The sequence below is a fragment of the Petaurus breviceps genome, unplaced genomic scaffold, assembly GCF_028583685.1.
Source record: "Petaurus breviceps papuanus isolate PSGF00001 unplaced genomic scaffold, PetGlider_PUasm1.0 77, whole genome shotgun sequence".
Lineage (NCBI taxonomy): Eukaryota > Metazoa > Chordata > Mammalia > Diprotodontia > Petauridae > Petaurus > Petaurus breviceps.
The window spans coordinates 4,675,677-4,702,387 of NW_027186492.1; the positions used below are offsets into that span (position 1 = coordinate 4,675,677).

At 46.6% G+C, this 26,711-nt stretch overlaps 1 protein-coding gene across 1 annotated transcript; it reads left to right on the forward strand.

Annotated features, from left to right (window-relative positions):
* Window positions 1-1,912: 1,912 nt before the first annotated feature.
* Window positions 1,913-25,546, forward strand: PLA2G4B (phospholipase A2 group IVB). Its single transcript, XM_069105809.1, has 20 exons — window positions 1,913-2,080; window positions 4,213-4,282; window positions 4,849-4,985; window positions 5,899-6,030; window positions 6,328-6,368; window positions 6,726-6,768; window positions 7,647-7,710; window positions 8,117-8,241; window positions 9,333-9,416; window positions 10,245-10,282; window positions 11,634-11,778; window positions 13,502-13,638; window positions 14,962-15,184; window positions 15,374-15,491; window positions 15,842-15,979; window positions 16,460-16,564; window positions 16,803-16,982; window positions 17,619-17,785; window positions 20,457-20,643; window positions 20,870-25,546. Exons 1-20 carry the CDS (start codon window positions 2,072-2,074, stop codon window positions 21,088-21,090), a joined length of 2,364 nt encoding a protein of 787 aa, XP_068961910.1. The 5' UTR covers window positions 1,913-2,071; the 3' UTR covers window positions 21,091-25,546.
* The last annotated feature ends 1,165 nt before the right edge of the window (window positions 25,547-26,711 follow it).

Here is a 26,711-nt window from a genome sequence, read left to right on the forward strand (position 1 = left end):
CCAGCCCTTTCCCCTTGCCTTGTGAAGCCCTTAGCTATCTGTAAGCTGCAGCCTTGTAACTGGGACTTGTTTGATTGAGTTCCTATAAATCTGTTATTAGCCTTGATGTCATGTTGTCTTTCTTCTTTTCCATTATCAGCAGGGAAGGGCTAACCCTACAGACTGATCCTACAGAGCTTGGTGGGGCACTTGGACATATGACCCTTTGACAGATAGGGAGGGATCAGTACAAAGAAACAACCTCAGATGGGAAAGGGGACAGCTTTCACCCCAGCTCCATCTTCAGTAAAGAACTCCTGGGCTCTTGGGCTCAGCTTCCTCCACTCAACTCCAGAGCCACTGCTTAACCTTCCTCCCAGGAACCCTGATGGAGACCCCTATCTCTGTCTAGAACATCAGCAAATCCTCCTTTTCTTAATTCATCCAAGGTGATAAGATTGAGGGTTAGACTTTATGAATTAATTCAGAACAAGATGAAAACAAAGACACAAAATCTCAAAACAGTAACATACACATAGGAATTTTTAGTCAAAGAATCCCTCAGCTGCCATGTAGAGAAGCAAAGGGAATGAACATTTTTATAGCACTTACTATGGGCCAGGCTCTGTGCTAAGCCCTTTACAATTACTATCTCATTTAATCCTCATAAAAACCCTGGGAGATAGTATCTATTATTATCTTCATTTTTCAGTTTAGGAAACTGAGGAAATCAGAGGTTAAGTGGCTTGCTGAGGGTCATACAGCTAGTGTTTAAGACCAGATTTGAACCTAGGTCTTCCTGATTCCAAGCCAACACTCTAACCTCCATGCCAACAGCTGCCTCCATGTAGGCTTGACTCAGACCCAAAATAGGATCCCCATTTTAGCCATCTTACAAGTAGTCGTCCAGCTTAGGAGAACAAATATCTCCCAAGGCAGCCTGTGCTCATTTGATGACTAGTTCCCCTGACATCTGTCTTTATTTCCACCCCCTGCTCCTACCTGTGCTCCATAGGACCAAACAGACCAGACTTAACCTCTCTTCCACATAACAGCATTGAAAGACACAGAGCCAGCCATCAGATAACCCCTATGTAACTTTGTTTCACATGGTCTTGGGTTCTAGGGTTGGGCTGATGGCAGAGGGAATGAGATGGTTTGGGGAGAAGATGTCCCCAACCTCCCAGAGCCGTTCTTCACAAACAGAAGACACCTGCCTGATGGCAATGTCTTTCTGGGAAGGAGTTGAACTCCACAGTCATGCTGTCCCTCCACTTCTTCCTTAGCCATACCAGGCCCAGACCCTATCTTCATTCTGGGTTCATCACATTAAGTCTTTCCAACATCTGATAGCAGCTCAAAGATGCCTGAACATGTCAGCCTTATTTTCCCTGACAACCTCACACAGCCCATTTCCCGCCTACCTCGACAAGCTGAAGCTCTCCCTCCTTGTTAAGTTGGGAGAGCCTGGGCCTGGCACACTCTTCTTAGATGGGTCTCAAGCCAACTGTTTCAATCAAGGCTGGGGATTCCTGTCCTGCTGGCACAGCAAGATTGTGAAACATGGTCTCTTACCAATACCAGTAGGAGCTTGGGTTTTCTAAGTGGCCTTTTTGGAGTACCTTTCCCAACCTGCTGATTCCTTCAAGCACCACCTAGTATCTTACTCTCCAAACTTTTGGACATTTGGTCTTTTGCTAGCAGAGGTAGGGAGGGAGGTATGCAAAGAAGCAAGCTCAGATGGACCAGGAGACAGCTTCCTTATCCTTAGACAGAACAGGAGCCTCCCATCTGTCGGGAAATCGAGATCCAGGGAGTGGGGTGATGAGGATGAAGCAGACAAGGAACCCTGTCACTTAGCTCTGGCTCAGGTGTGTGTGTGTGTGTGTGTGTGTGTGTGTGTGTGTGCCCTCCCTAATTGGTAGCACAGGTGGTTATTTCAGAAATGGGTGTGGGGTTTGAGCCAAGGCTCAGGAAGGTGGGAGGAGCTCTGAGCCATCAGTGACATCCCTGGCTCCAGCATATCTACATACCTAGGCTTCATTGTGGTTGAGACTGCATCTTCCTCAGCGCTCCACAGGATTTGAAAGACATGGCTCTGGTAAGGACCTGTCGGGGAATCAAGCTCCTGGTGGCTGGACTCAGAGTCCTGGCACACCATTTCTCACCACCAGGCTTCTCTAGCTCTGGAGATGACCTTGTCCAAGCCTATTTCTCTTCCTCACTGGATCAGGAGTAACTAACGATGCTGCCTCTCTAGGTGGAGGAGAGGCTATCTATTGGTCTTGTGCCCAGAGTCAAGAGTAGTGTTACAGAAGAAGGAAGAGATGGGGGTTAGGGGAGAGGAGGAGGAGAGCCAGGTATTCTCCATATCAGTCAGGGACGAAGGGTCTAAGGATACTTAACCTACAGAAGATTCAAGGGGGATGTGGAAGATGTTTTCAAATATTTGAAAGGTTATTATGTGGAAAAATTAGATTTTGTTCTGTTTGGCCTCAGAGGACAGGCCTGAAAGCAATGGGAGAAATTATGACGATGCTCATTTAGTCTTGACATTAGATACTAGTTATGTTAAAACTATCTGAAAATGAAATGAGCTTCTTCAGGAGGGGTTAGGCTCCCCTTTCCCCTGGAGGCTGCTAAACAGAAGCTGGAAGAACACTTGTCAGATGTGTTGTAGTGGGGATTCTTTGGGGGTGTGACTTGGACTGGATAGTAATTGAGGTCCCTTCCAAGTCTGAGATTCTGAGCTTCTGGGACAAGGGGAGGAACTCCACAATATACCTTGAGTCAAACTTAAAGTTAGAAAGTCCTTTGGGTGCCCACAAACAGACTCCAGATAGAGCTTCTTAGGACCAGAGTTATTTGGTTTCCATGCTATCTCAGGTCTCTGGCCACCAATCTCCCAGGGCCCCAGAAGGAAGTGGATGAGTTGCCTTAGACATCATTCTTTGTGACTCAGGAGCTCCTGGCTTGGGGGTGTGACATGCCACTTTTGTTCACCAGAGGGAGTTCTTGTCCCTGCTGTCACTCATTGATAACCTAAGGATAAGAGGCAGGGGTAGGTGGCACCCCAACACCCCTCAGGCATGTCAGGGCAGGCATTACCCCCATTGGGGGTATTTATGGTTGGGAACCTCCTTCCCAAGGCAAGCCTCACAAAGGCAGAAGGTAACAGAACCAGGAGAACATTGCACACAGTTACAGCCACATTGTGTGACTTTGATAGACTTGACTTTTCTCAGCAATGAAAGGTTCTAAGACAACTCCAAAAGGCTCATGATGGAAAATGCTATCTGCATCCAGAGAAAGAATTATGGAGTCTGAAAGCAGATCGAAGCAGACTATTTGCTTTCTCTCCTTTTTGTTTTGTTTTGTTTCTTCTTTCTTGTGGTTCATTCCATTGGTTATAATTCTTTGCAACATGACTAATGTGAAAATATGTTTAATGTGAATGTATGTGTAGAGCCTATATCATATTGCATGCTGTCTTGGGGAGGGGAAAGGAAGGGAAAGGGAGAAAATTTGGAACTCAAAAGCTTGTGGAACTGAGTGTTGTAAATTTAAAATTAATTAATTTTTAAAAGGCAGAAGGCAATTGAATGAGGGAAGAGAAGCTACAGATGAAAAACTTGGGGAGACAGAATCCCTCAAATAGAAACAGAATTAATCAGTCAACAAATATTTACTAGGCATTGGGAATACAAATACAAGGAATGAAACTATCCTGCTCTCAAGGAGAGAATGTATTTCTTCTTGACTTATAACCTGACCAAGGGTCAGGAAAAAGGACCCCCACCACCACCAACAAAAATTAACCCCTTAATTTAGCATGGGGGTCCGGGGCCAACCCAGCAACTGACATACCTTTTCCACTCTACCCTTTCTCTCTTACCCCCAAATCCTCCCTTAATTCTGGCAGCAGATAATCTGGGCTCAGTTATATGGAGGGAAGAAGAAAAGGAGATTGAGAGAGAGATGAAAGGGAGGAAGAGAAAGAAAAAAAGACAAAGACAAGCTATATTGAAGGAAGTAGAGACTTTAGGTCAACACTTTCATCTCCATTCTCAATTCAGGATTGTTCAAGGGAAAGGCAATGGTTGAATAGTTGTGTGAGTTATGTGTCCCCCATGGTACACTCCTTTGGCATCAGTCCGAAAAAAGCAAGGGAGTGCCCCCGTCTACATCAGCCTCCAATAATCCTACATCTGTTCATTTATCTCTTCCTCATAGCCCTCCCTGGGTAGCAGTCTGCTCTCTGTTCGGGTCCTAAAGGCCCATGGCTTCCCATCCAAAGACATATGTGAGTATGGAATTCCTTTCTAGCCCTTCCTCCCTTGTCAGTATGATGGTCCTACATCCAGCCAGGGGTTAGAACGAGGACCCAAACCCAGGGATGGTGAGGAGAGAATAGGGCTGAGGCCGACTAGAGTAACCAGGCAAGGGATGCTCCCAGGGCAGGCTGGGGGACGTTTGGAATTTTGGCTTCTGCTGATCTTCCTTATCTCTTTGGCTCTGGTTGCAAATCTCTGTAGGTCTCTGGAGATTCTGGTGCTCTCCCAAATTAGGAGGGAATGTGACTTGGATTCTTTGAGGGAAGAAATGGGAATCTGTGATACCAAGGCACCACTACACCATGGGAGGCATCAAGGCATAATGGAAGAGCACTGGATTTGGAGTCAAAGAACTGAGTTTGAATTTTGCCTCTGCCATTTAATACCCATGAGACTTTGGTCAAGTCCCTTAACTTCCTTGGACCTCAGTTTCCTAGTCTGAAAAAAAAAAGTGGGGTTGAACTAGATGACTTCTTAGGATCCTTCTGGCCCTTGATCTGTGCTTTTTTGAAGGGTGTTCCCTCTTCCTCTATAGTAACTCCCTCTGACAGCTATGTGAGCCTATGGCTGCCCACAGCTTCAAGTCAAGAATTTCGGACACGTACAGTAAGAAACTGCAGGAACCCTGTTTGGAACCAGACCTTCCGCTTCCGGATCCATAGCCACCTCAAGGTGCCACAAATAGTACACACACACACACACACACACACACACAGAGGTTTATTGCTATCTTTTTTTTTTTTAAATCATCTTTCAGAGGCGGCTAGGTGGTATAGTGAATAGAGCACCGTCCCTGGAGTCAGGAGGACCTGAGTTCAAATTTGACCTCAGACACTTAACACAAAAACTAGCCATGTGATCTTGGGCAAGTCACTTAACCCCAATTGCCCTCCAGAAAGCAAAAAAAAAAAGATCATCTTCACTTCAAAATGTATTCTTCCCCCCTCCTCATTCAGGAAGTTACTTGTTGAAACAAAATTAAAAGGGAGAGACAGAGGAAGAGAGATGGGGAAGAAGAGAGACAAGAGGAAGAGAGGGGGAAAGAGAGAGAAGGAGAGAGACAGAGCGAAAGAGAAAGAGAGATGGAGGGGAGGAGAGAGAGGGGAGCGAGAGAGAGAGAGAGAGAGAGAGAGAGAGAGAGAGAGAGAGAGCAATTCAACAACAGTAGTTCAACAGATTGATCAAGTCTGACAATATATGCACCATTCTGTCGTTCCATACTGGTATTCCCTGACTTTTGCAAAGAAGAAAGGGGTCAACATTCATCCATCCATTTATCCATCCATCCATTCATTCATTCATTCAACATTTATTTCAACATTTCCTTCTACCCATTTGTAGGTTCCTAATCTCCTTCCTGTTCCTCCTGTCATACTTCATTTTGTCTTGTTTTCTCTTCTCTGCCTCCCCTGCCCCAGACCCTTTCTTTGAATCCTTTCATTTACTCCCTACCTCCCTTCTCAGTTTCATCATCTGCAAAATTAATAGTCCACATCTTGTAAGGTCCTTGTGAGACTCAAGAAAGATGTCTGTAAAGCATTTTTAATATCTTAAAGTACTATATAAATGTGACTATTGTTCTCAGAATATACTGGAGCTGAAAGTCTTTGACCAGGACCTTTTGACCAAAGATGACCCCATATTCTCTGTGCTCTTTGACGTGGGGACTCTGAAAGTTGGGGAGAGCCAGCAGAAGAGCTTTACCCTCAATCCTCAGGTGAGGCTGTGTTCAGGGCTTTCATGGTAAGGGAGGAAGCCCTTCCTTCTCCATGTCCATCTATTTCTAGGCTCAAGGGGCAGCTATACTTGGGAGCATCAGAGGGAAAGATGGAGAGAGCTAGTTAGAAAGTTATTCACTTCTCTCTCCCCACGGAACTCCATCCAGACTATTTTCTTCATCAAAGCCAACAACTTCTGATTCTGATTCTTAACACTCCCAAGTCGCAACACACACACACACACACACGCACACACACACACATACTTTTCCCAACTGACTTCTTTCTCTCCCAAGGGCAAGGAAGAGCTGGAGGTGGAGTTTCGTCTACAAAGTCTGTGAGTCTGGGGCAGTCTGGAACCACTGATCTGCTAGTTGTTCCTGGGAAGGCTCTGTGGGATACCTGGCTGACACAGTTCTGTCCCTAGATTTGATAAGCACTGTGTGAGGCTTTTCTGGGTGGGTGGGGGGGCACTGATCATTGGGAATGAGAGCATGGAGTCTCAGTAGGGGAACCCTTATGGGGCAATTTCTTAAAACATAGAAACTGGAGATGGAAGAGATCTTAGAAATCATCTCCCCTCGCCCCCCTCATTTTATAGATGAGGAAACTGAGGCCTAGAGGAATTAAATGACTCGGCCAAGGTGCTACATTGAAAGCAAGGATTATAAATCAGATCTTTTATTCCTTTCAGCCCAACATGCTCTGAACATCTCATCACCAATGGTGTCCTTGTGGTAAGTCTGTCTGTCCAAGGACATTGAGTTGAGACTCCTGAGGACTCTTTCCCTGCCCTCTTCCCTGTCACCTCCTTCCCACCACTCCTTGCCCAAGGTCCCCTCTGAGAGAGGACCCAGAGGCAGCATGACATAGTGGAGGTAGAGTTGGCCTTGGAACCAGGGAGTCCTGCCTCTGACACATGGTGGCTTGGTGACCCCAGGCAAGCAACTTCACTTTTCAGTGCTCTACACAACCCTCCAAGTTGCCTCTAATTCTCTAAGACTATAAGTTTCAGAGAAAATCCCAACATACATTGGTAGAATGGGGCTTCTCATCTAGGAGTTCTCTCTATCAATGAAATCATAGGTCCAAGTCCCTATTTCTGGGGTGTTAAGGAATAACATGGGATGAAATGGGAAGGGATGAGATAGGATGAGATGGGATAAGATGGGATGAGATGGGATGGGATGGAGTGAGATGGGATGAGGTGAGATGAGATGGGATGAGATGAAATGGGATAGGATGAGATGAGAAGGGATGGGATGAGGTGGCATGGGATGGGATGGGATAGGATGGGATGGGATGGGATGCCTTCTGGTTTGGCATTTAGTTTCTGGCTTCCTAAGGGAAGAACAAAAGGAGATGTAGTCCCAAAACCACAGGTATTCAGGCATGCTGGGATCAGGGATGTCACAGATGATTGGTTCAAAGTTCTTCTTCCCCTCCCTGGTATTGGCTCAAACCCTACACCTTTCTAGGACCTAAGGAAGGTCCCTAGTTACCTAGGAGCAAGGATAGCATGGTATTAGGGGCTCAGGAATGGGAATGGACTGATTGAGAATGAAGCACGGAGGGACTGGGAATTCACATTTGAACTATTCTATTTTTAACTCAGGCCCGAGAACTTTCCAGTTTGGATGTTCAGCTAGAAAAGGTGGAGAGCATACAAGATAACTCAGGTAAGCCTCCTTTGTTTACTCTAGGGATACATCCCCTGCTTCCATTAACCCTTACTTTCCATCCTTGTGGATCAGCATCTCTAAGAGTGAATCCAGGCAGCATGGTGCCATGGAAAGAGACTTGGGTTCAAATCCTGACTCTGCCACATAGTACAAATCACTTAATCTCTCTGGGCCTCAGTTCCCTCACTTGAAAAATGGGGGGACTGGACTCTAATCATAGAATCCATCTGTGACTCTTAAGGTCTCTTTCAACTCTAAATCTCTGATCCTAGGAAGTCAGGCTTGCAGCCTGTGGTTCTAGTACCTGCCTCTAGCTCCCCTGGAGTCCCTGGCATTAGAGAGAAGGAGGACTGAAATTGTCTCACCTATCCCCTCAGTCTTCTTTGTGTTTTCTGTGTTCCAGATGGTGGAGTCGAAGCCCTAGTGCTGGGGTCCTATGAGGGCAGCCAGACTGTCACCCCAGGCACCAACCCCATCCGCTTCCACTCTCCAACTTGCTGGGAGTCAGAGCTAAGTGTTAAGCTCCAGGTAACATTCTCAACCTCCCAGGAGGACAGGAATGTGTGTATGTGTGAATGTATGTATGAGCATCTATTAAGTACTATGTGCAAAGCACTAAGCTAAGCATCAGGGATACAAATAAAAAATCATTGGGGGCAGCCAGGTAGCACAGCAAGTAAGAGCACCGGCTCCAGTGTTGAGAAGACCCGGAGATCAAATCCGGGGCTCAGACACTTAAGCACCCACCCAGAAACACCTGGCCGTGTAACCTTGAGCAAGTTACTTAACCCCAATTGCTTAGGGGCGGCCAGGTGGCTCAGCCAGTGTCAGGATGACCTGGATCAAATTTGGGCTCAGATACTCAGCACCAAAGAAAAAAAATCATGACAGTCCCTTCTCTTAAAAAGCACCCAGTCTAGGGGTGGCCAGGTGGCGCAGTAAGAGTGCCAGCCCTGGTGTTGGGAGACCCGGGATTGGTTCCGGGCTCAGATACTTGGCACCCACACAAAAATAACTGGCTGTGTAACCTTGAGCAAGTTACTTAACCCCAATTGCTTTAAAAAAAAAAAAAGTACCCAGTCTAAAAGGGGTGGGGTTGTAGATGACATCTACAGGAAATTTCAGCCTCAAGTTAGCTGGAAAGGCCCAGTGGTCCTCAGGGCAGAGCAGCAAAAGAGATGCATCTTCTTTAGCATCATTTCCACAGAAACCACAAGGGTTTTTGATGTTGGACCATTTTATGGTACCAAGGACTTTGATGGTGGGAATGTTCCTTTCTAGGTTTTACATAGCTAAGGCTGCAGAGGAAGGGGGGGTGGGAGGCTGCAGTACCTATAGACATATCTCCACAGGGATTGTTTTTGGTAATGATGGTGTCTCCTGACCCCCTTTGCCCCAACCCTACTGCCAATTCTTTCTTCCTCTTCTCTAGCCCACTTCCCCCTCCCATTGCCCTTCTCCATCACAGAGAATGAGAGGATCACCTATTCTTGGTGACTCTATGACTCCCCTCATCCTCATGTTTCTACTGTGTTCCCACCCCCTGCTCTATCAGGTTGGAATGAAGTTAAGTGAGTTGGGGTTTGTTCCTTCAGGTAATTCATCTTTATGTCCTTCAGGGAACTTCTCAGGAGGTGCTAAAGGTGCCACTGAAGTCACTGCCTTCTGGTCATGTGGTGAGGGTTTCCTTACCTGCAACAGAGGTAGGAGCCCCAGTACGGTTTCCCCCAAGTGACAGAAGATAATCTGCTTGGGCCCCAGAAGGCCTTGCCACTTTTATTTTTACTTTGTAAAGTTTTGATTATGCCTTTGGTTTTTTTACACCCTGTCCTGATATGTCTCTCTGCATTTCCCCCTCCCCTTCTAACTGCCCCCACTGAACTCTGTCTTGTAACTAAGAGAAACAGTTACGCAAATGGATCAAAGAAGTTGCCACATCTGACAGCATATGCAACATTCCATACTCATAGTTTCTCCCTTCCTGATTCCCTCCCTCCCAGGAGGGAAGAGCATTTCATTAACTCTTCCCTAAAATGGTTCTTTTCCTTTAATCCGATCTCAACTTGCTTTTAGTGTTGTTTTAATTTATGTTACCCTAGTTAATGTGTGTATTGTTTTCCTGGCTTTGCTTTCTTCACCCTGAATCAGTTCACACAAGTTTTTCCATGTTTCTCTTGTATCTGTCACTTTCAATGGCACCATGGTATTTCACTGAGCTCATTATGCCACACTTTGTGTAGCCATTCTCAATCTATGGGTACCTACCTACTTTGTTTTCTGGCTGTCTTTATGTATTCTTTTTTTTTCCACGGACAGTACTCTTAGAGTAGATCCCGTAGGGCCCTGGTTTTATCAGAAGGATGTCCTCTAAGCAGCTCTGATCTTCAGCCCCCAGGCCAGGGCCATCCCTGAAGGCTGTGTGGTGGAGTTTGGGGAAGTCAGGGCAGGGCTGCTAGGAAGGAGGAAGGGGTGGGAAGGCTGGAGCTCGGGTTTGATCAATAGTACATGATGTGAAAATTGATGATTTTCAGGAACCTGCCCTGATGATGCAACTGAAAACCGAGAAAGGGTGAGTGGCTGGTTGCCTGTGGCAAGAGGAAGTGGAGAAAAAGGGAATCAGAGCTTGGGGAGAGAGGAGTCATTGTTCAATGGAGTCATCAAAGTGGGAGGAGCATGGCTTCGTGGGGAGGCTGCCACAGCCCAAATTAATGTCTAGCCAGCTCTCAAAGTTATTAAAGAACATGAATCGTTCTCTCTACAAGATGTGATTAGGACTCTAACTGACCTGTGGTAGTTTACGTTTCTTGTCTTCTATTTGGGTTCCAGCAGTAGATGGAACAGATATGAAATGAAGAAAGATGAGTGGGTGCAAAGAGGAAGGTCCATGATAGAACCTAAGTTTCTATTAGGGCATCTGAAGCATGCACAGATGGAAGAACTGAGGCACAGAGGAGGGAGGAAACAGCCTTTTGGTTTCATCCTTCCATCAGTTAGCTTATACTGAGGATCTTCAGGCACCAGATCCTTTACTATACACAAAATTCAGTAAGAAAGTCCCATCTTGGGGTAGCTAGGTTGTGCAGTGAATAGAGCAGCCCTGGAGGCAGGAGGACCCGAGTTCAAATCTGGTCTCAGACACTTAACACAAAAACTAGCCGTGTGACCTTGGGCAAGTCACTTAACCCCAATTGCCCTACTCTCCCCCCTCCAAAAAGCAAAAAAAAAAAAATTTTTTTTTTTTTATATAAAAAAAAAAAAAAAAAAAAAAGAAAAGAAAGGCCCATCTTCTGCTGTCTAGACCCTTGCAGTCAGCAAGCAGGAAGGAGGCATGGTCAACAAATCCCACATCGCTTTTATTGAAAGCCCAGGTCCCTGATCTCAACTGTCTGATCCTTAGGCCAATGTGCTTGGTTATTAACCAGTAGTTCCCACCACTCTCTGCCGCTCATGAACATTTCAGATGGTAGGGAGGGGAGCTCCTTACCTCAAAGAGATCGGGGACCCCAGATTTAAAGAGAAACATTTGACCCTTCTCTCTTTTTTTGGTTCAGCGCACAATAGGGTCAGAAGGGAGGGCTAAGGGGGTGAGTTACCTCCCTGCATGTTTATGACTGAGGATTGTGAATTAGCCTTGGCCAGGAGAGTTAGGAGGGGGCAGGGACAGTGTTTTCCCAGCCCTGCAAGATGCCGTTTGTTGTGGAGTGTGGGTCTGCATCTACGGAGATGACTTTACAGTCTCCCGCAAGGGAGCTGAGGAAGGAAGAAAGGAGTCAGGACAAAGAGTAGGGCCGAGGGTGGGGGTGGGGTGTGATCAGTTTCCCTTTCTCTAAAAGGTGTGGGAGGTTCCCTGAGGAAGGAACTCTGTGAGCCCCCACTGACACTGCCCCTCTTGGACTGATTTGCTGCCTTCCATTCCCTAGCTGTTGTAGCCCTGAGGAGCTGGCTGTGCGCCTGGGCTTTGGGCTGTGTGAAGAGGAGCAGGCGTTCCTGAGGAAGAGGAACCAGGTGGTGGCCAAAGCCCTGAAACGAGCCCTGCAATTAGAGGATGAGCTGCAGGAGGATGAGGTTTGAGGGCGGGGCCCGCATGGAGGTGGGGGCGGGGCCCCAGGTGAGCCAGGGCGGATGCGGATGCAATGGGGCTGAATGTGAGAAGGTGACCTCCCCGCGTGCTCTGCCGGTGAAGCTCAGGGCATCCTTGGCAGCCCGGGCTGCCTCCCAGCTCTCTGTCTGGCACATCTCATCCCCACCCTTGTCAAGTGCTAATGAGCACGTGGCTTTGTCTGGGACAGCTGAGAGGCAGGATGGCCCCCGGGGGAGAGGGCCAGTCTGGGAGTCAGGAAGACCCCGGTGCAAATCTTTCCTCTGACTTACACTAGCTGTGTTGACTTTGAGCATGTCACTGCCTTCTCAGTGTGCTGGCCAGCTCTCAAAAGTCTAGCCGCTGATCTACATGAACGAAGGAATGAAAAAGCATTTGTTATACATTTACTATAACTGCTGGGTTTACAAATAGGAAAACTCGAGACAGACCTGCTCCCCTGCCCTCAAGGTGTTCCCACTTTAATTGGGGGAGGTGACACACACAGGAGAGTTTAGTGAGAAGCCCTGAGTGTCCTGCAGCAGGGCAGGTGGCAATGGATCCATCAGGAGCCCAGATGTTAGTGCCCTGGGGAACTGAAGATACAGCAGCGGGGCAGATGGTAAAGTCTGGGTGCGGTAGCAAGAAGACAGCGCTCCATTTTCCTGAAGCTTATATCTTATTCCCAGCTCTTCTAAGTGGTGTGAACAGACATGTCACTTTTCCCACTTACCCAGTTGGGGTGTAGGAGACCCAGGGGTGGGAGAAAGGAAGGGATGGAGGAAGGGGGCCCTGGCTGGAGGCTTATCACACAGCAGAGGAAATCCCCACACTGGGATTCCCTACAATGATGAAATCACAGGTGTCCATTCCCCCCTTCCCCCAAATTTGGGAAGCCATGGTACACATGGCTTTCCTACTTAGTCCCAGCTCTGTTTTATGTCCCCGCGTCCTATCTGAAGCCTCTCCATAAGATTCCATTTTGGGATTCTTGGTAGAGCAGCTAAGTAGTTGTTCCACTGCTCTGATGGCATTCCACTTTGGAGATAAATCCCAGAGCCATCTGAGGGTGAAGATCTTTTTTCCATAGGGAGTTGTCCCAGGAAATTTGGGCTGATTCTGGGTCTTCTCCTAAGAGGGATAAAACTGGTTCCAGCTCTTTCCTCTCCACAAAAAGGCTGAGAGTGAACTAGCCGGTGACTCTGGGGATTCTAGATGGTAGAAGATTGGTCTAGAGTGAGATAAAGGAGGACATCGTCTTAGTCTGGTCTTTATGGGGTTCTTAAGAAAAGAGAAGTTTTGTGGCTGGTCTAAACCCTTTGGAGTTCCTGCTGAGCTCAGCATCCTCCCTGTGCTTTCTGAGAAGGATCAAGTCAAATGGGAACCTAGAGGCTATGGTTGAAATTTGGGTGGAAAGTCATTGGCTCTGAAGTAAGAGGACCTAGGTTCAAATCTCACCTCTGAGGTTTACTACCTTGGGTACTCTGGGCAAGATGTGTTACCTCCCTGGGCCTCAGTTTCCTTACCTGTAAAAAGAGGGGGTTGGACTAGATACCTTCTGAGGTTCTTTCCAGCTCTAGTCCCATCAATCCTAGCTCCAGAGTTGAGCGACTGGACTCTGTGCCCAGTGCTCAGCTTTTTGCCTCCTGCCCTGGGGCCAACTCAGGGGCTGCCCCTCAGAGGCCTCACCAGGTCTTCTCCCCTCCTCAGATTCCAGTGGTGGCCATCATGGCCACAGGTGGTGGGATCCGGGCCATGACTTCCTTGTACGGGCAGCTCTCAGGCCTGAAGGACCTGGGACTTTTGGATTGTGTCTCCTACATCACAGGAGCCTCTGGTTCCACATGGTGAGCCAAGGGGTTGGGTTGGGTGGAATTAACCTGGGTGGCACCTGGGAGAGTTGGGCAAGGCAGGACCTGTGGGGTTAATTTTTTTTTTTTGAGAAGGGAAGGCAAGGCAATGGGGGTTAAGTGACTTGCTCAAGGTCACACAGCTAGTAAGTCAAGTGTCTGAGGTTGCATTTGAACTCAGGTCCTCCTGACTCCAGGGCTGATGCTCTATTCACTGTGCCACCTAGCTGCCCCCTATTTTTTTCTTTTTGTTTATTTGTTTATCTCAACACCCTCCAGAGCTGCTATAGCTTCCTGGCCAGTGTGGAGGAGCTGAGAGCGTGCACACAACAAGGAGAGAATGATGCAGGGAGTTTGCTGCCTCATAAGAAAGCATATCACCTGTGGGAAATTCTCAGGCCTCTTTGACCCCACAGGATTGTTGGAATACTTCAAGTCCTCTGCTAGATCTGACTAGAAGCAGGGGACCAGTTTCATAGCCAGCAAAACTTGCTTCATTCATTCAAATATAAGCTCCTTGAGGGCAGGTACTAGCTTGTTTGTATTTGTATCCTCAGTGCTTAACACAAGTCTGGCACAGAATAATAGAATAGAAAAAAGGAAACAGGCATTTATAAAGTCCCGACACTATAAAGTGTCAGGCACTGTGTGAAGCACTTCACAGATATCTCATTTGATCCTGACACAAGCCCTGGGAGGTAGGTACTCTTATTATTCCACCTTACAGTTGAGGAAAACTGAGGTAGACAGTGCTTAAGTGACTTGTCCAGGGCCACACAACTAGTGTCTGAGGTCACATTTGAACTCAGGGCCTATTGACTCCAGGCCTAGTGTTCTATCCATTTCAACACCCAACTATCTCTGTTCCTTCCTTCCTTCCTTCCTTCCTTCCTTCCTTCCTTCCTTCCTTCCTTCCTTCCTTCCTTCCTTCCTTCCTTCCTTCCTTCCTTCCTTCCTTCCTCCCTCCCTCCCTTCCTTCCTTCCTTCCTCCCTCCATTCCTTCCTTCCACTAGATATTATTACTTTAAGAGCTTAATAAATGTTTTTTATTCATTCATTCATTCATTCATTCATTCAACAGTGAGCATTATTCAGTACCTACCAAGTCCTAGCCACTATGGTAGGTACAGAGGGTCCAAAGACAAAAACAAAGCAGTTTCTGCTCTTAAAGTGTCTGTCTGCACCCTACCATCCTTTTTCCTTGGAGTAGGAATTAGCCAGGGAGGGGTCTGGTGACTTGTTTTTCCCATCAGGCATGAGGTTTATATGTAGACCGGAGATGACCCCTCCTACCTCTCCTGTGCCTCTATCTTTTCCCAGGGCCATGGCCAACCTATATGAGGATCCAGACTGGTCACAGAAGGACTTGGCGGGGCCTACGGCAGCAGCAAGGGCACAAGTGACCAAGAACAAACTTAGTATATTGGCTCCTTCCCGGCTGCAGAAGTATCGGCAGGAATTAAAGGAGCGGGCCCAGCAAGGCTACCCTGCTTGCTTCACTAACCTATGGTCACTGCTTAATGAGGCCCTGCTACACGATGAGGTGGGGAGGAGCTTGGGGAAACTAGGGTTGCCCATGGCTCAGGGTAGGGAAGGGTACCATGAAGAATGAGCCAAGCCCTTAGTTACCAGGACGATAGGGATTTATGGGATGGAGAGGGGAAAAAGATGATAAGGACTCCAGGTAGCTGGAAGGACATGGAATGCAGGCCCTAATAATCTTTCCATCCAGCCCCATGACTATAAGCTGTCAGAGCAGCAGGAGGCATTGGAGCATGGTCAGAATCCACTTCCCATCTACTGTGCCCTCAACACCAAGGAGAAGAACCTGAGTACCTTTGAGTTTGGAGGTGGGTGAATGGGAGCCAGCAGGGTCTGGCAGACTGGGGTGTAGCGTGGCTCAAAAGATAGGTAAAGAGATTGGGGGTGGGGTGGAGGGGTCTAAAGGAGAAGAAGAAAAAGACTTTCTCTCTAAGTCTACCCTCTGCCACCCATTTGCTAGTCTGACAGTTTTGTACTCTAAGCTTAAGTCCCAACTCCATGACTGACTGTCTTGGCCCAGGAGCCCTGTTTTCTCTGTGGGAGATGTCCTACAGGCTCCCCCTGTCCTCAGCCACCACCAGCAAGACTATAATTCTCACTCAGGCAGTTCTTAACCTCTCATCATTGTGAGTGAGGGAAGATGTTGCCTTTCCCACAGAATGGGTGGAGTTCTCCCCATATGAGGTTGGTTTTCCCAAGTATGGTGCCTATGTCCCTTCTGAGCTCTTTGGCTCCCAGTTCTTCATGGGGCGGTTGATGAAGCGATTACCTGAGTCCCGGATCTGCTTCTTGGAAGGTAAGAGGGAGTGAGGGGGTCCCAGGGAATCGGAAAGATTAGAGGGGAGAGTGGGACTGGAATGGGAGAGGTCATTGACCCGTCTTTGTTGGGATCAGTTCCTGAGCTACTCATCATCCCTGTGGGCGCCCTTGGCTTCAGGCAGACAGAAAGGTCACATTTTGTCTGCGGTGTCTCCAATTTCTCCTATGGTTTTCTTGTTTATGCTTTTATTTATGGGAATAGCATTAAAGAAGATTCATTACCCTCTGCCTTATTGCTGCTCCCTAAGGACCATGGGGCTTTCCAGCTGACTTGCATCTGGAACCTCTTTAATGTGTTGTCTCCCTTTGTTAAAATCTGAACCTCATGAGAGGGACTGCCTTTGCTTTTCTGTTTTCTATTTATATCCCCAGTGCTTATCACCATGCTCAGTACTTCCATCCTTCCTTCCTTCCTTCCTTCCTCCCTTCCTTCCTCCCTTCCTCCCTTCCTCCACAGGCATCTGGAGCAACCTTTATGCAGCTAATCTCCAGGACAGCCTGTACTGGTCCTCAGAGCCTGACCAGTTCTGGGATCGCTGGGTTCAGGATCAAGTCACCTTGGGTAAGTTCTGCATTCTTTGGGTCAACACTTAGAGGGGAGAAATATCTTATCTAGGGCCCTGTGAAGGGAGAAGAGAAGACCCATGGCCCATTAGGCCTTCAAACCTCCTCCTGGTCCTTGTCCTTCCCATCCCCCTATCTTCACGGGGGTGGAGGGAGAGAAGTGGGCTCCAGCATCGGACATGAAGACCTTGGGAGTCTCCGCTTCCTGAGGACCTCTCTCTCCTTCCAATGTGCAGACAAGGAGGAAACCCCCTGTCTAAAGATGGAAGAGCCCCCCTCCACTACAAGCAAGATCGCCAAATTCTTTACGGATCTTTTAACCCGGCGCCCCATGGCGGAGGCCTCCCACAACTTCCTGCATGGGTTGCATTTCCATGAGGACTACTTTAAGCACCCCCATTTCTCTGCTTGGAAAGGTACGGGCTCCTCTGCTCTCTCTGATTCCATCAGGCTGACCTTTCCATTCCTTTTAAGATCCTTCCTTTCCACTCTAGCCAGGTAGCTGCCCCACTGGCTCACTGTGCTTTCTTGCTGCCTGATCTACCCCCTATTTCTTTGTCTGAACCCTGATCTATGTGACAGCTGCTGTTTGTGAGACCTGCCCTGGGATGGAGGAGCTTCAGAGGAAGGATTCTGTTATTTAAAATAGCTCTTTCCCTAGTGCTGAGCACAGGGCCGGGCATAAGTGTTGACTAACTGATTCATTGTGGGCCATCTCTTGAGAGGCAGTGTTATATAGTGGATAGGATGCTGGTCCTAGAGTCAGAAGATCTGGGTTCATATCCTACATCAGACACATCTAGCTGTATGACTCTGGGCAAGTCACTCAATGGTTTTTATCCTCAGTTTCCTAATCTGTAAAATAAGGGGGAAGGGGTTAGACTCAGTGACTTTTAGGGTCCTTTCCTCATCTAGGATCCTCCAAGAGATACTTTCTCTTGGAGTATTCATGGAGATTACTCTCAATCCCCTTGCGATAGACAATGCCTGTAAAGTGGAAAGGTTTTGGTGCCCTTAACCTGGCTGTAAACTGGCTCTGCTCTCTATCCCAGGCACCAAGCTGGATGGGTATCCTTACCAGCTGACGCCTATGGAGCCATACCTCTGCCTGTTGGACGTCGGTTACTTCATCAACACCAGCTGCCCTCCTCTGCTAATGCCTACCCGCCAAGTGGACCTTATCCTGTCATTAGACTACAACCTCCAGGGGCCCTTTCAGGTTAGAGATGAAAGAGCCAGGCCTCATCACACTCAGTGGGACTGGACTGATTGGAGGAATGGGATCCTGGGAAGAAAAAGTCTGGGAGACAAGGCCTGGGAACCTAATAACAACAGTAATAATAATGTCTGTCATTTACATAGCACTTTAAGGTTTGCAAAGTATCTTCACCATTAATCCTGTGAGGTAGGTACTATTATTACCCCCATTTTACAGATGAGGAAACTGAGGCTGAAAGTGAATTGTCCAGGGTCCCACAGCTATTTCAGTGTCTGAGGTAGAATTTGAACTCAAGTCTGTCAGACTCCAAGTCCAGCCCTCTATTCACTGTGCCACCTACTGGCACAGCTATATATATATAACCATACTATATCTCCCTGCTCCTCACAGGGCTAAGAAAATCAGCTGGTGGGATCAGATGTTGCACCCTTTACCCAGCATCCCCACCTTGGCTGAGGTTGCCCTTGGCGATAGCTGTGGCTGGACTTGGAAAGGCACTGGTCTGCTCACTCAGGGCACATAAAAATGCATGGGAATAAACTTCACTACTTTACGCCCTATCTACAGAGTCGGCATGGCCTAGTGGATGGGACCTAGAAAGATGTGGGTTCTAGTGTTACCTCTGAGACCTGCTGGTTGGTGTGATCACCTTCAAGTCATTTTAATGCCTCAGTGCCACTGGCAGCTCCTAAGACTATAAATTGCCTAAGAGCTGCTGATAAGCATCAATGAAGGATGTTCCCTAAGCAGATAAGATCACTAGTCTGAACAAAAACATTTTTTTAAAGACTAGTCTAATTCTCATGGGGAGAGGAGAAGAATATGTTCTAGTAATTTCTTGGTATTTACTTTCAAGACTTCATGGTTACCACTGGGAACCCAACTGTCCAGTTCCAGTTGGACAATGCAGCTCCCTCCCTCCTTACCCTTTTTTTTTCCTCCTTCCTTCTCTTTCCTTCCCTTCACTCCATCCCTCTTCTCCCTTTGTCCTCACAGGGAATCATACACTTACCTGCGGGTGTTCTACCCAAAGGAATATAAATTTTGATTGCTAAAACCTCACAAGATATCTTGGGGTTTACAGGCTAGATTTCTTTCTTAAGGACCATGCTGTTAACCCAAATCACTCTGGCTCTCATTGATTGGCCAACAGTAGATCCCAGCCCAAGCCTCATTTGGTCATTGTTTGGGCTCCAATGGCTCAGAGTGAGTGTAAATAGCAATTGTTTCTGCCAGAAACCCTTCCAGGGTCTTCCCCTCCTAGACAGATTTTTTTTTTTTGACTAGGTAAAAGAAGAGATCATTCTTTGCTTCATTTCTTCTTACCTAGCCTTAATCACTGAATGGGTGTTGCCTCAGACAAACTGAGGCCTGGAAAAGCTTAAAAGGGCTAAAGTCTCCCACTGTATCCCGGGACCAACTGTAGACATCCTTATCTATATCTGGCCACTGGACCCAGATGGCTCTGGAGGGGAAAGTGAGGCTGGTGACTTTGCACAGCTTTCCTCACTTAAATCCAGTTCAACTGCATGTCATGGCATCACCTCCCTGATGTCATGGTCCTCTTTGAGAATTAAGGACAGGCAACAACAATCCTGGCCCCTCTAGCAGTCATGGTGCCCAGCAAGGACCTAGACTGCTCATTGGAACTCTCTCCCTCCTCAGCTCTGCCTCCTGGCATTGTTCAGTCCCTACTGAAATCCCCCTACAGGCAGCCTTTCCTATCCCCCTTCATTCTAGTGCCTTCCCTCTGTCGATCATCTCCAGTTTATCCTGGATACAGCTTGCTTGTACACACTTGTTTGCCTGTAGTTTCCTCCATTAGACAGCAAGCTCCTTAAGAGTCTTTCTTTGTATGCCCAGCACTTAGCACAAGTGCCTGGAATATAATAGGTGTTGTGTGAATGTTTATTGATTGACTGACTATATCCTCTGGGCCCCTTTACAGTTTTCAATGTACCAGCATCAGTATTAGGAAGATGCTCATAATTTCGTGATTACCATTGTGGTGTAGAGGAAAGAATAAGTCAGGGGATCCATCTTCGAAGTCTGGTTCTTCTGCTTATGCATTGTGTGACTTTGCACAAGTCACTGCCTCTCTGGCCCTCAGTCCCCTTGTTTTTAAAATGATTACATTGGACTAAATTGATTCCAAAGGTCTTTTTCAGGCAGCTAGGTGACACAGTGGATTGAGTGCTGGGCCTGGAATCAGAAAAAGTCATCTTCCTGAGTTCAAATCTGACCTCAGACACTTACTATGTGACCCTGAACAAGTCACTCAACTTTGCCTCTGTTTCCCCATCTGCAAAATGAACTGGAGAAGGGAATGGCAGACCACTTCAGTATGTTTGCCAAGAAACCCCCAAATGTAGATATGACCAAAACCTGAACAACAAAGGACTCTTCTAGCTCTGATAATCTGAGTCAATTTAGACTCACAGGGTTTCTACTTGTGGGGTGGTCAATTTTAAAACATCCCCAAATAAAACTTAAGACTCTTTTTACTTTTTAAAACTAGCTGACGTGGCCTGACCTCCTCAGTCTGGATTTTGGTTTTATCTGAGTTTGCATTTAGCACATGAAGCATGGTCAGCTTGTCCCAATCATGGCCTTGCCAAGGTTTTGTAAATCATGCATTACACCTGACTTTGGACTTGCTTTACAATTACAGCAGTTGGAATTGGTGGGCCGGTACTGTCAGCAGCAGGGAATCCCATTCCCCCCCATCACTGCAAGTCCAGAGGAGAAGGAGCTGCCCCAGGAATGCCACAGATTTGCTGACCCGGAGTCTCTAGCTGCCCCCGTTGTGCTCCATTTCCCCTTGGTCAATGACTCCTTTCGTCAGTACTCAGCTCCTGGTGAGACTATCCTTCACCTTCTTCAAACCTTTCATCTTTGTTAACACCTGCCCACTGTCCCAACACCTTCACTTTTGGTGCCTTTCTCCTGTCTTCCCCTAGTCCTTGGCATTTCTTCCTTTTCCACCCTTTTCCCTACACACTCGATTCCCCGTTTCCCCTTCTTGTGATCCCTTTCTTTGCAATGCTCTTCTCCTGTGCTAATCATGGCGTCCCTTCCCTGCAGGAGTCCAGCGGAAGCCTGAGGAACTGGCAGCTGGGGAGGTGAACTTGACTTCTTCTGGTTCCCCTTATCATTACACGAAGGTGACATACAGTGAGGAAGATGTGGACAAACTACTCAGCCTCACCCGGTATAACATCTGCAACAATCAAGAGCGGCTCCTCCAGGCCCTTGGGGAGGCCGTGCAGCGCAAGAGACAGCGGAATCACCAGGGGCAGCAGTGATGGGGAAATCAGCCAGTCAGCGGGAGAAATGGACCACTGCCACCCAGTGACCGGGGCCGCTGGCGTTGGTCTGCCACCCTACCCCTGGGCCTCCCTCAACATGCAGACTTCTTCATGCACTCCAGAATTTCAAGGATGGAGGGTCTGAGTCAGTTCCTCGGGTGTCCACATTCCTTCTAGTTGAGGCCTTCTTGGCTCTTCCACACCTGTGGCCAAACCTTGGGAATGTTCACTTCAGCTTGCTTCTGAATCCATTGCCACTTTCAGCAAGAAGTTCTGTAGAATCCCAGGGAAGGTGCCACAGAAATGAAGACTTGGGGAATGAGCCTTATCAAAAATATCTGTTTGGACCACCAGGGAAAAGAAAAGACAGCCACCCCAATGCAGCCATGCAACCTGTGCTATTTTCATGTGCTCTTGCTTGGAGAGGGCAGGAGCCTTGGGTCCCTGTTTTCTCTGTTGCGGCACATGGAATGCCAAGTCAGACAGCCCTAGCACTCACTGGTGGGAGGTGGGAAGTCATCTGGAAAGTGTCTGTGTGTGTTTGTGCATACATATGTATGTGTGTGCATGCATGTGGTAGGGAAGGGGGCCAGGGATGGAGAGATAAGAGGAGAGGAAGGATGAGAGGAAAGTGGTTGGAACACAGATTGGTTCCTTTAAATGGGTGGACTATATCTGATATAAGAAATCAAAGCCCCAAAGCATGTATCCTGTTAATTTTCATTGGTGCTAAGACAGAGCACAGACCTATGATTTCTAGTATCCCATGATAAAGACTATATAGTATAACCATTTTCTTCTTAGCTACCTAAAAATGATCACATTTTTCTGTAAAGATTACTAGGTTAGGTGGCGCAGTGAATAGAGCACCAGCCCTGGAGTCAGGAGGACTGAGTTCAAATCTAGCCTCAGACACTTGACACTTACTAGCTGTGTGACTTTGGGCAAGTCACTTAGCCCCAATTTCCCTGCCCCCCCCCTCCAAAAAGCAAAAAAAAAAAGATTACTGGGTTTGTGGTTTATATTCACTTCAGCCTAGAACTCAGTGCTGCCCTTTTCCACTGAGGATGTGGTGGTGCAGGGGTCACTGATAGTGGCAAGGGAGTAGGAATAAGTATTAGGAAGGGGACTTTACACCCTGGGAAGTCTGTTCCTAGGATGTTGGCTAGTCTTAAGCAAGGAGATATACAGGAAGTAATGGCCATGGTATAAGATCTTAGAATTGGATGGGATTGGTATAATGGGGAGAAAACAGTCAGAGGTTCTGGGTTCAAATCTGGATCTGCCATTTGTTACTTGTGTCTTTTGGGGTAAATCACTTAAGCTTTCTAGGCTCCATTTTTCTTATTTATAGAATGAAGGGGTTGGACTTCGTGCTTCTAAAGTCCCTTCTGGACCTAGATCTATGGCTCTCTGATCTCAGGCCAAGTCCTGCCCCCTGCCATGTTGTCTTCTTGGGCAAATTGCTTACCTCCTTGTGTTCCAGTTTCCTCAGCTGTAAAATGAGGGCTTGGATGGAATGATCTCCAAGATCTCTTCTAGCTTTTAAGATTAGGATTTCATGGTGTCAGAGGTCATCTGGTGCTCACCCTGTTGAATGAGTCTACTCTATGACAGCCATCTATATATCACAGTATTTATGACTGGAGGGCCCATGGGGTCAGCTGGTTTGCATGAGGAGTCTGGAGCCCAGGGAAGGTAATTACCGGGATCATCTTGTTCAAAGTCACACAAAAAGTAAATTTCCAGCCAGGATTCGAATCCAAGTTCTCTGATGCCAAATCTAATCTTCTTTCCGCTGGTACATTCTCGACTAATGGTCCTCTAGCTTCCACCTGGAGATCTCCCATGACGCTGGTGCTGCCACCACTCTGGGCAGCCCTTTCTGTTTTTAGGTTGCTCCAGGTCTTGGGAAGGATTCCCCTTGCCTTCCTCACCCTTCCACCATTAGTGCTAGTTTTGCAATTCTTAGGCCAAACAAGGTAAGTTTGCTCTCTTTTCCACAGACCTTCCAATAATCTGAAGCTGACACATCCTGCCTCCCCTCTCTTCCTCCCCCCTAAGTCTCATCTTCTCCATTTCCTTCATTTTTTCAATCCATCTTTCTTTGGGAGGGCCCTCCATCTCAAGGTTCCTCACCAGGCTGGCCACCTCCTCCTGGACTCTCTCCAGTTCATCCATGTCCCTTCTAAAATGTGGCAGCTGGACTGCATGTGGTCCTCTAGATGTGCGGTGACCATGTACAGCAAGGCTTGCAACACCCTCACTCTGGACACCATCCTTCTCCTAAAACTGAACGAGTGACTTTTTTGACTTGGCTGCTGATTCGTATTGAGTTTGTGAGCCACAAAGACCTGTATGCTTTGGTTTTTTTTTTTTAAATTGATGTTTTGTTTGGACACAACAGATACTTTCCAACAAATACCCAAACAATACCCTTCACCAAGCACATTCCCTGAAAATCGTTAAACAAAACCACAAAAAAGCCAAAGCTTTTCCCACATGAACTCTTTCCCCCACTCATTCTTGTGCAGTTCACCATTTTTAGTTCAAGTGTAAGATTTTATATTTATTTCTAACCATGATGCAATGGAAAAGAAATCTAGTTTTAGAATCAGAAAACCTGGGTTCAAATCCTACCTCAGACACTTACCATGTGATAGTGGGCAAATGATTTCACCTCTTTGGGGCCTCAGTTTCCTCAGCTGTAAAATGAAAGGAAATGGTCCCCAAGGTACTGTCTATCTCTACCTCTGGATTCTATGATCTGTTGAGATCTAGGGGCACACTGGTTCTATCATCCAATGGATTCCTTCTCTCCAATTTTGTCACAAATTCAGAGAACGTGCTATCTAAGCTTTCATCCCAGTCACAGAAAACTTGAAGACCCAACTAGGATGGCGGTAAAGACAGAGGCATAGGGTCGTCGTAGTAGAAGACATTGATAGAGCACTGTGCCTGGAGTCAGGAGGACCTGAGTTCAAATCCAGCCTCAGACAGTTACGAACTGTGTGATCCTGAATAAGTCACTTAGCCCTGTTTGTCTCAGTTTCCTCATCTATAAAATGGGGATAATAATAGTACTTACCTCCCTGGGTTGTTATGCGATAGCAATTGTAAAGTGCTTGGTAGTGTTTGGCACATAGCATACTGTGCATTCTAGCTATTATTACTCTTGATTTACTAGTCTTGCCGCCTGTTAAAAAAGAAATTAGATTAGTGTGGGTAGAATGATCTCTCCTGGATGATGAATCCATGCTGGCTCCTCCCTTTCAAAATACTTACAAATGACTGTTTTAACAATCTGTTTTAAGCTTTTTGTTTTTTTTTTCCTTTTTAAACTAAGAATTAATGAATGTCAAGGTCATCAGCCAGGAGCTGGTAGAATGGGGAGTAAAATCCCTGTGGTCTTCGGTGGTCATTGTCAGCACCAAATGAGAAGGCGTGTGAAACACTGGATCAGCTTTTATTAGCTTGGGACGGTGGAATGGGTGCTGACCTTGAAGTCATGGGACCTCACCAAAGCCTGGCTTTCCTGTTCTACTACCTCTGGCAGCCACTTCTCTGGGTCCAGCTGCCTCATCTGTAAAACAAAGGAATTGTGCTAGATGATTGCTGAGGCCCCCTTGACCTCTGAGTCCTGTGACATGGTTTGAAGTATCCAATGTTTTCCATTTTTTTGAAAGTCAGGACATTTCATCAACAACCACACCAACGAGTTCTTTCAGTAGCCTAGGATGCAGGACATCCAAGCTGAGCACCCGAACTCATTAGGAGCAGGTAGGGACTCACCATAGCTCTTCCTTATAGGTTCCGTGGGTGTCCTTGAGGTCACAGAGTCAAACATGACTGAATGACTGGAAAACAATCACACCATGGTTTCTAATTCCTCCGTAGAGAATTTTGTTCTCTCCATCGCATTCTGAAAAAAGTTCTTAGTAGAGAAAATGGAAACCAAAAAAGGAGTCGAGGGATTCTGCTTCCTTGCCATCGTTTATCTTCCCACTCACACCAAGTGGGGGTCTTATTCCTTCTTGGATCTTCCTCTTATTTCCTCTTAGCTAAAAGTGCCCTCCTGTTTACCAAAAGCTTTAGCATGTGTAGGTCTTTACCTTTCCTCATACTATTCTTTTTGTTTGTTTGTTTTTTGTAAATAGTATTTTATTTTTTTCCAATTATATGTATAGTTTTCAACATTCATTTTTTATAAGATTTTGAGTTTCAAATTTTTTTCTCCTTCCCTTCCATCCCCCTTCCTCAAGATGGCAAGCAATCTGAGATAGGTTATACATGTGCAATCATGTAAACATATTTCCACATTGGTCATGTTGTGAAAGAAGAAACAGAAGACAATTTCCTCATGCTATTGTCATTCCCTGTTTGGTGTCTGTAGATACTTGCCTATGTTTCTATCTCTTTTATTTGTAGGTTTTAAATCTGAGTTCATTGGTGATCTCTGTGTTAGTCATGTAATTCTTGCTGAACACCTCCTTTTTTTCTTTTCAAAATCAGTTTTGACCATACAACTAATATATCAGTCTTTGGAGTCTACCATTCCTTTTGACCAACCTTCCCTTGTAATTGCCTTTCAGCCTTGGATCCTCCCTAGCCTTTCACAGTACTACCTTCCTGTGGTCTTACGTGTACTTCTCACAATGCTGGGGATGCCCCTCCTTGTCTGTCATCACAAACTAAGAGCACTCTCAAGGCTTCCTTCATTCCTACTTCACTATTTCCCCTTTGTTAGTCAGAACAAAGCCCCCAATATGGGAATTTGTTTTGCTTGACTATGCATAGTTATTACAAGGATTTTATTTTTCTTCTTTTTTTTCCCATTGCAGGGACAAAGGGTATGAAAGAGAGAATAAATAATTGTTAATTAAAAAAAAAAAACTTAAAAAGAAAAAGAACTCAGGGCAAGACTAGCCATGGGCCTTCCTTGTTGTTTCTTCCATCTTCTGGAAGATGAAATTCTCAATTAGGTAAATTGAGAATTTACCAGCTGATCTGCTTTTAGCAGATATCTGATTTGTTAAACGTTTCCTGTCACAAATCTAACCCTGCTTCCATGCCACCTTTGTAGTCTGTGAGGATGCCATCAGCTGATTCCATCAGCTGGCCTGATGATGCATGGTATACTATGACAGTACTTTTGATTCACCTTCCTCCTTCGAGTCACAGTAAAATGCTTTGTCCCTTGCCTCTCTCATCGGGATTTCCACACAGGTGAATATCTCGATGTTCAATGCTACCCCATTGACCTTTATGTCAGATCTGTGCTTTTGAATGAGGCATATCCTTCCATTGCAATATCCCAGTCATGAATCACATCCCTCATGAAGACTTAATGATCTCTATGGATTGTGTTTACCTCTCATGTTAGGCTCATGACACATATTTCGTGCATGTGCATGGCATCTGCCCCTCTTCCTCATTCTTGTTTCCTGCTAATTCCTGAGTGCTTCTTCCTGTTCCCCTCCACCCTGTGTCTTGCCTCCTCTAGAGTGTCTGGTTTGACTACTCTGCCTGGACCCTTTTTTCCCTCCTGTCACATAGATTCTTTCATTCTGTGTATATTATTTCTAGCCAAGAACCTGCCCTTCTTTTATGTGACGGTC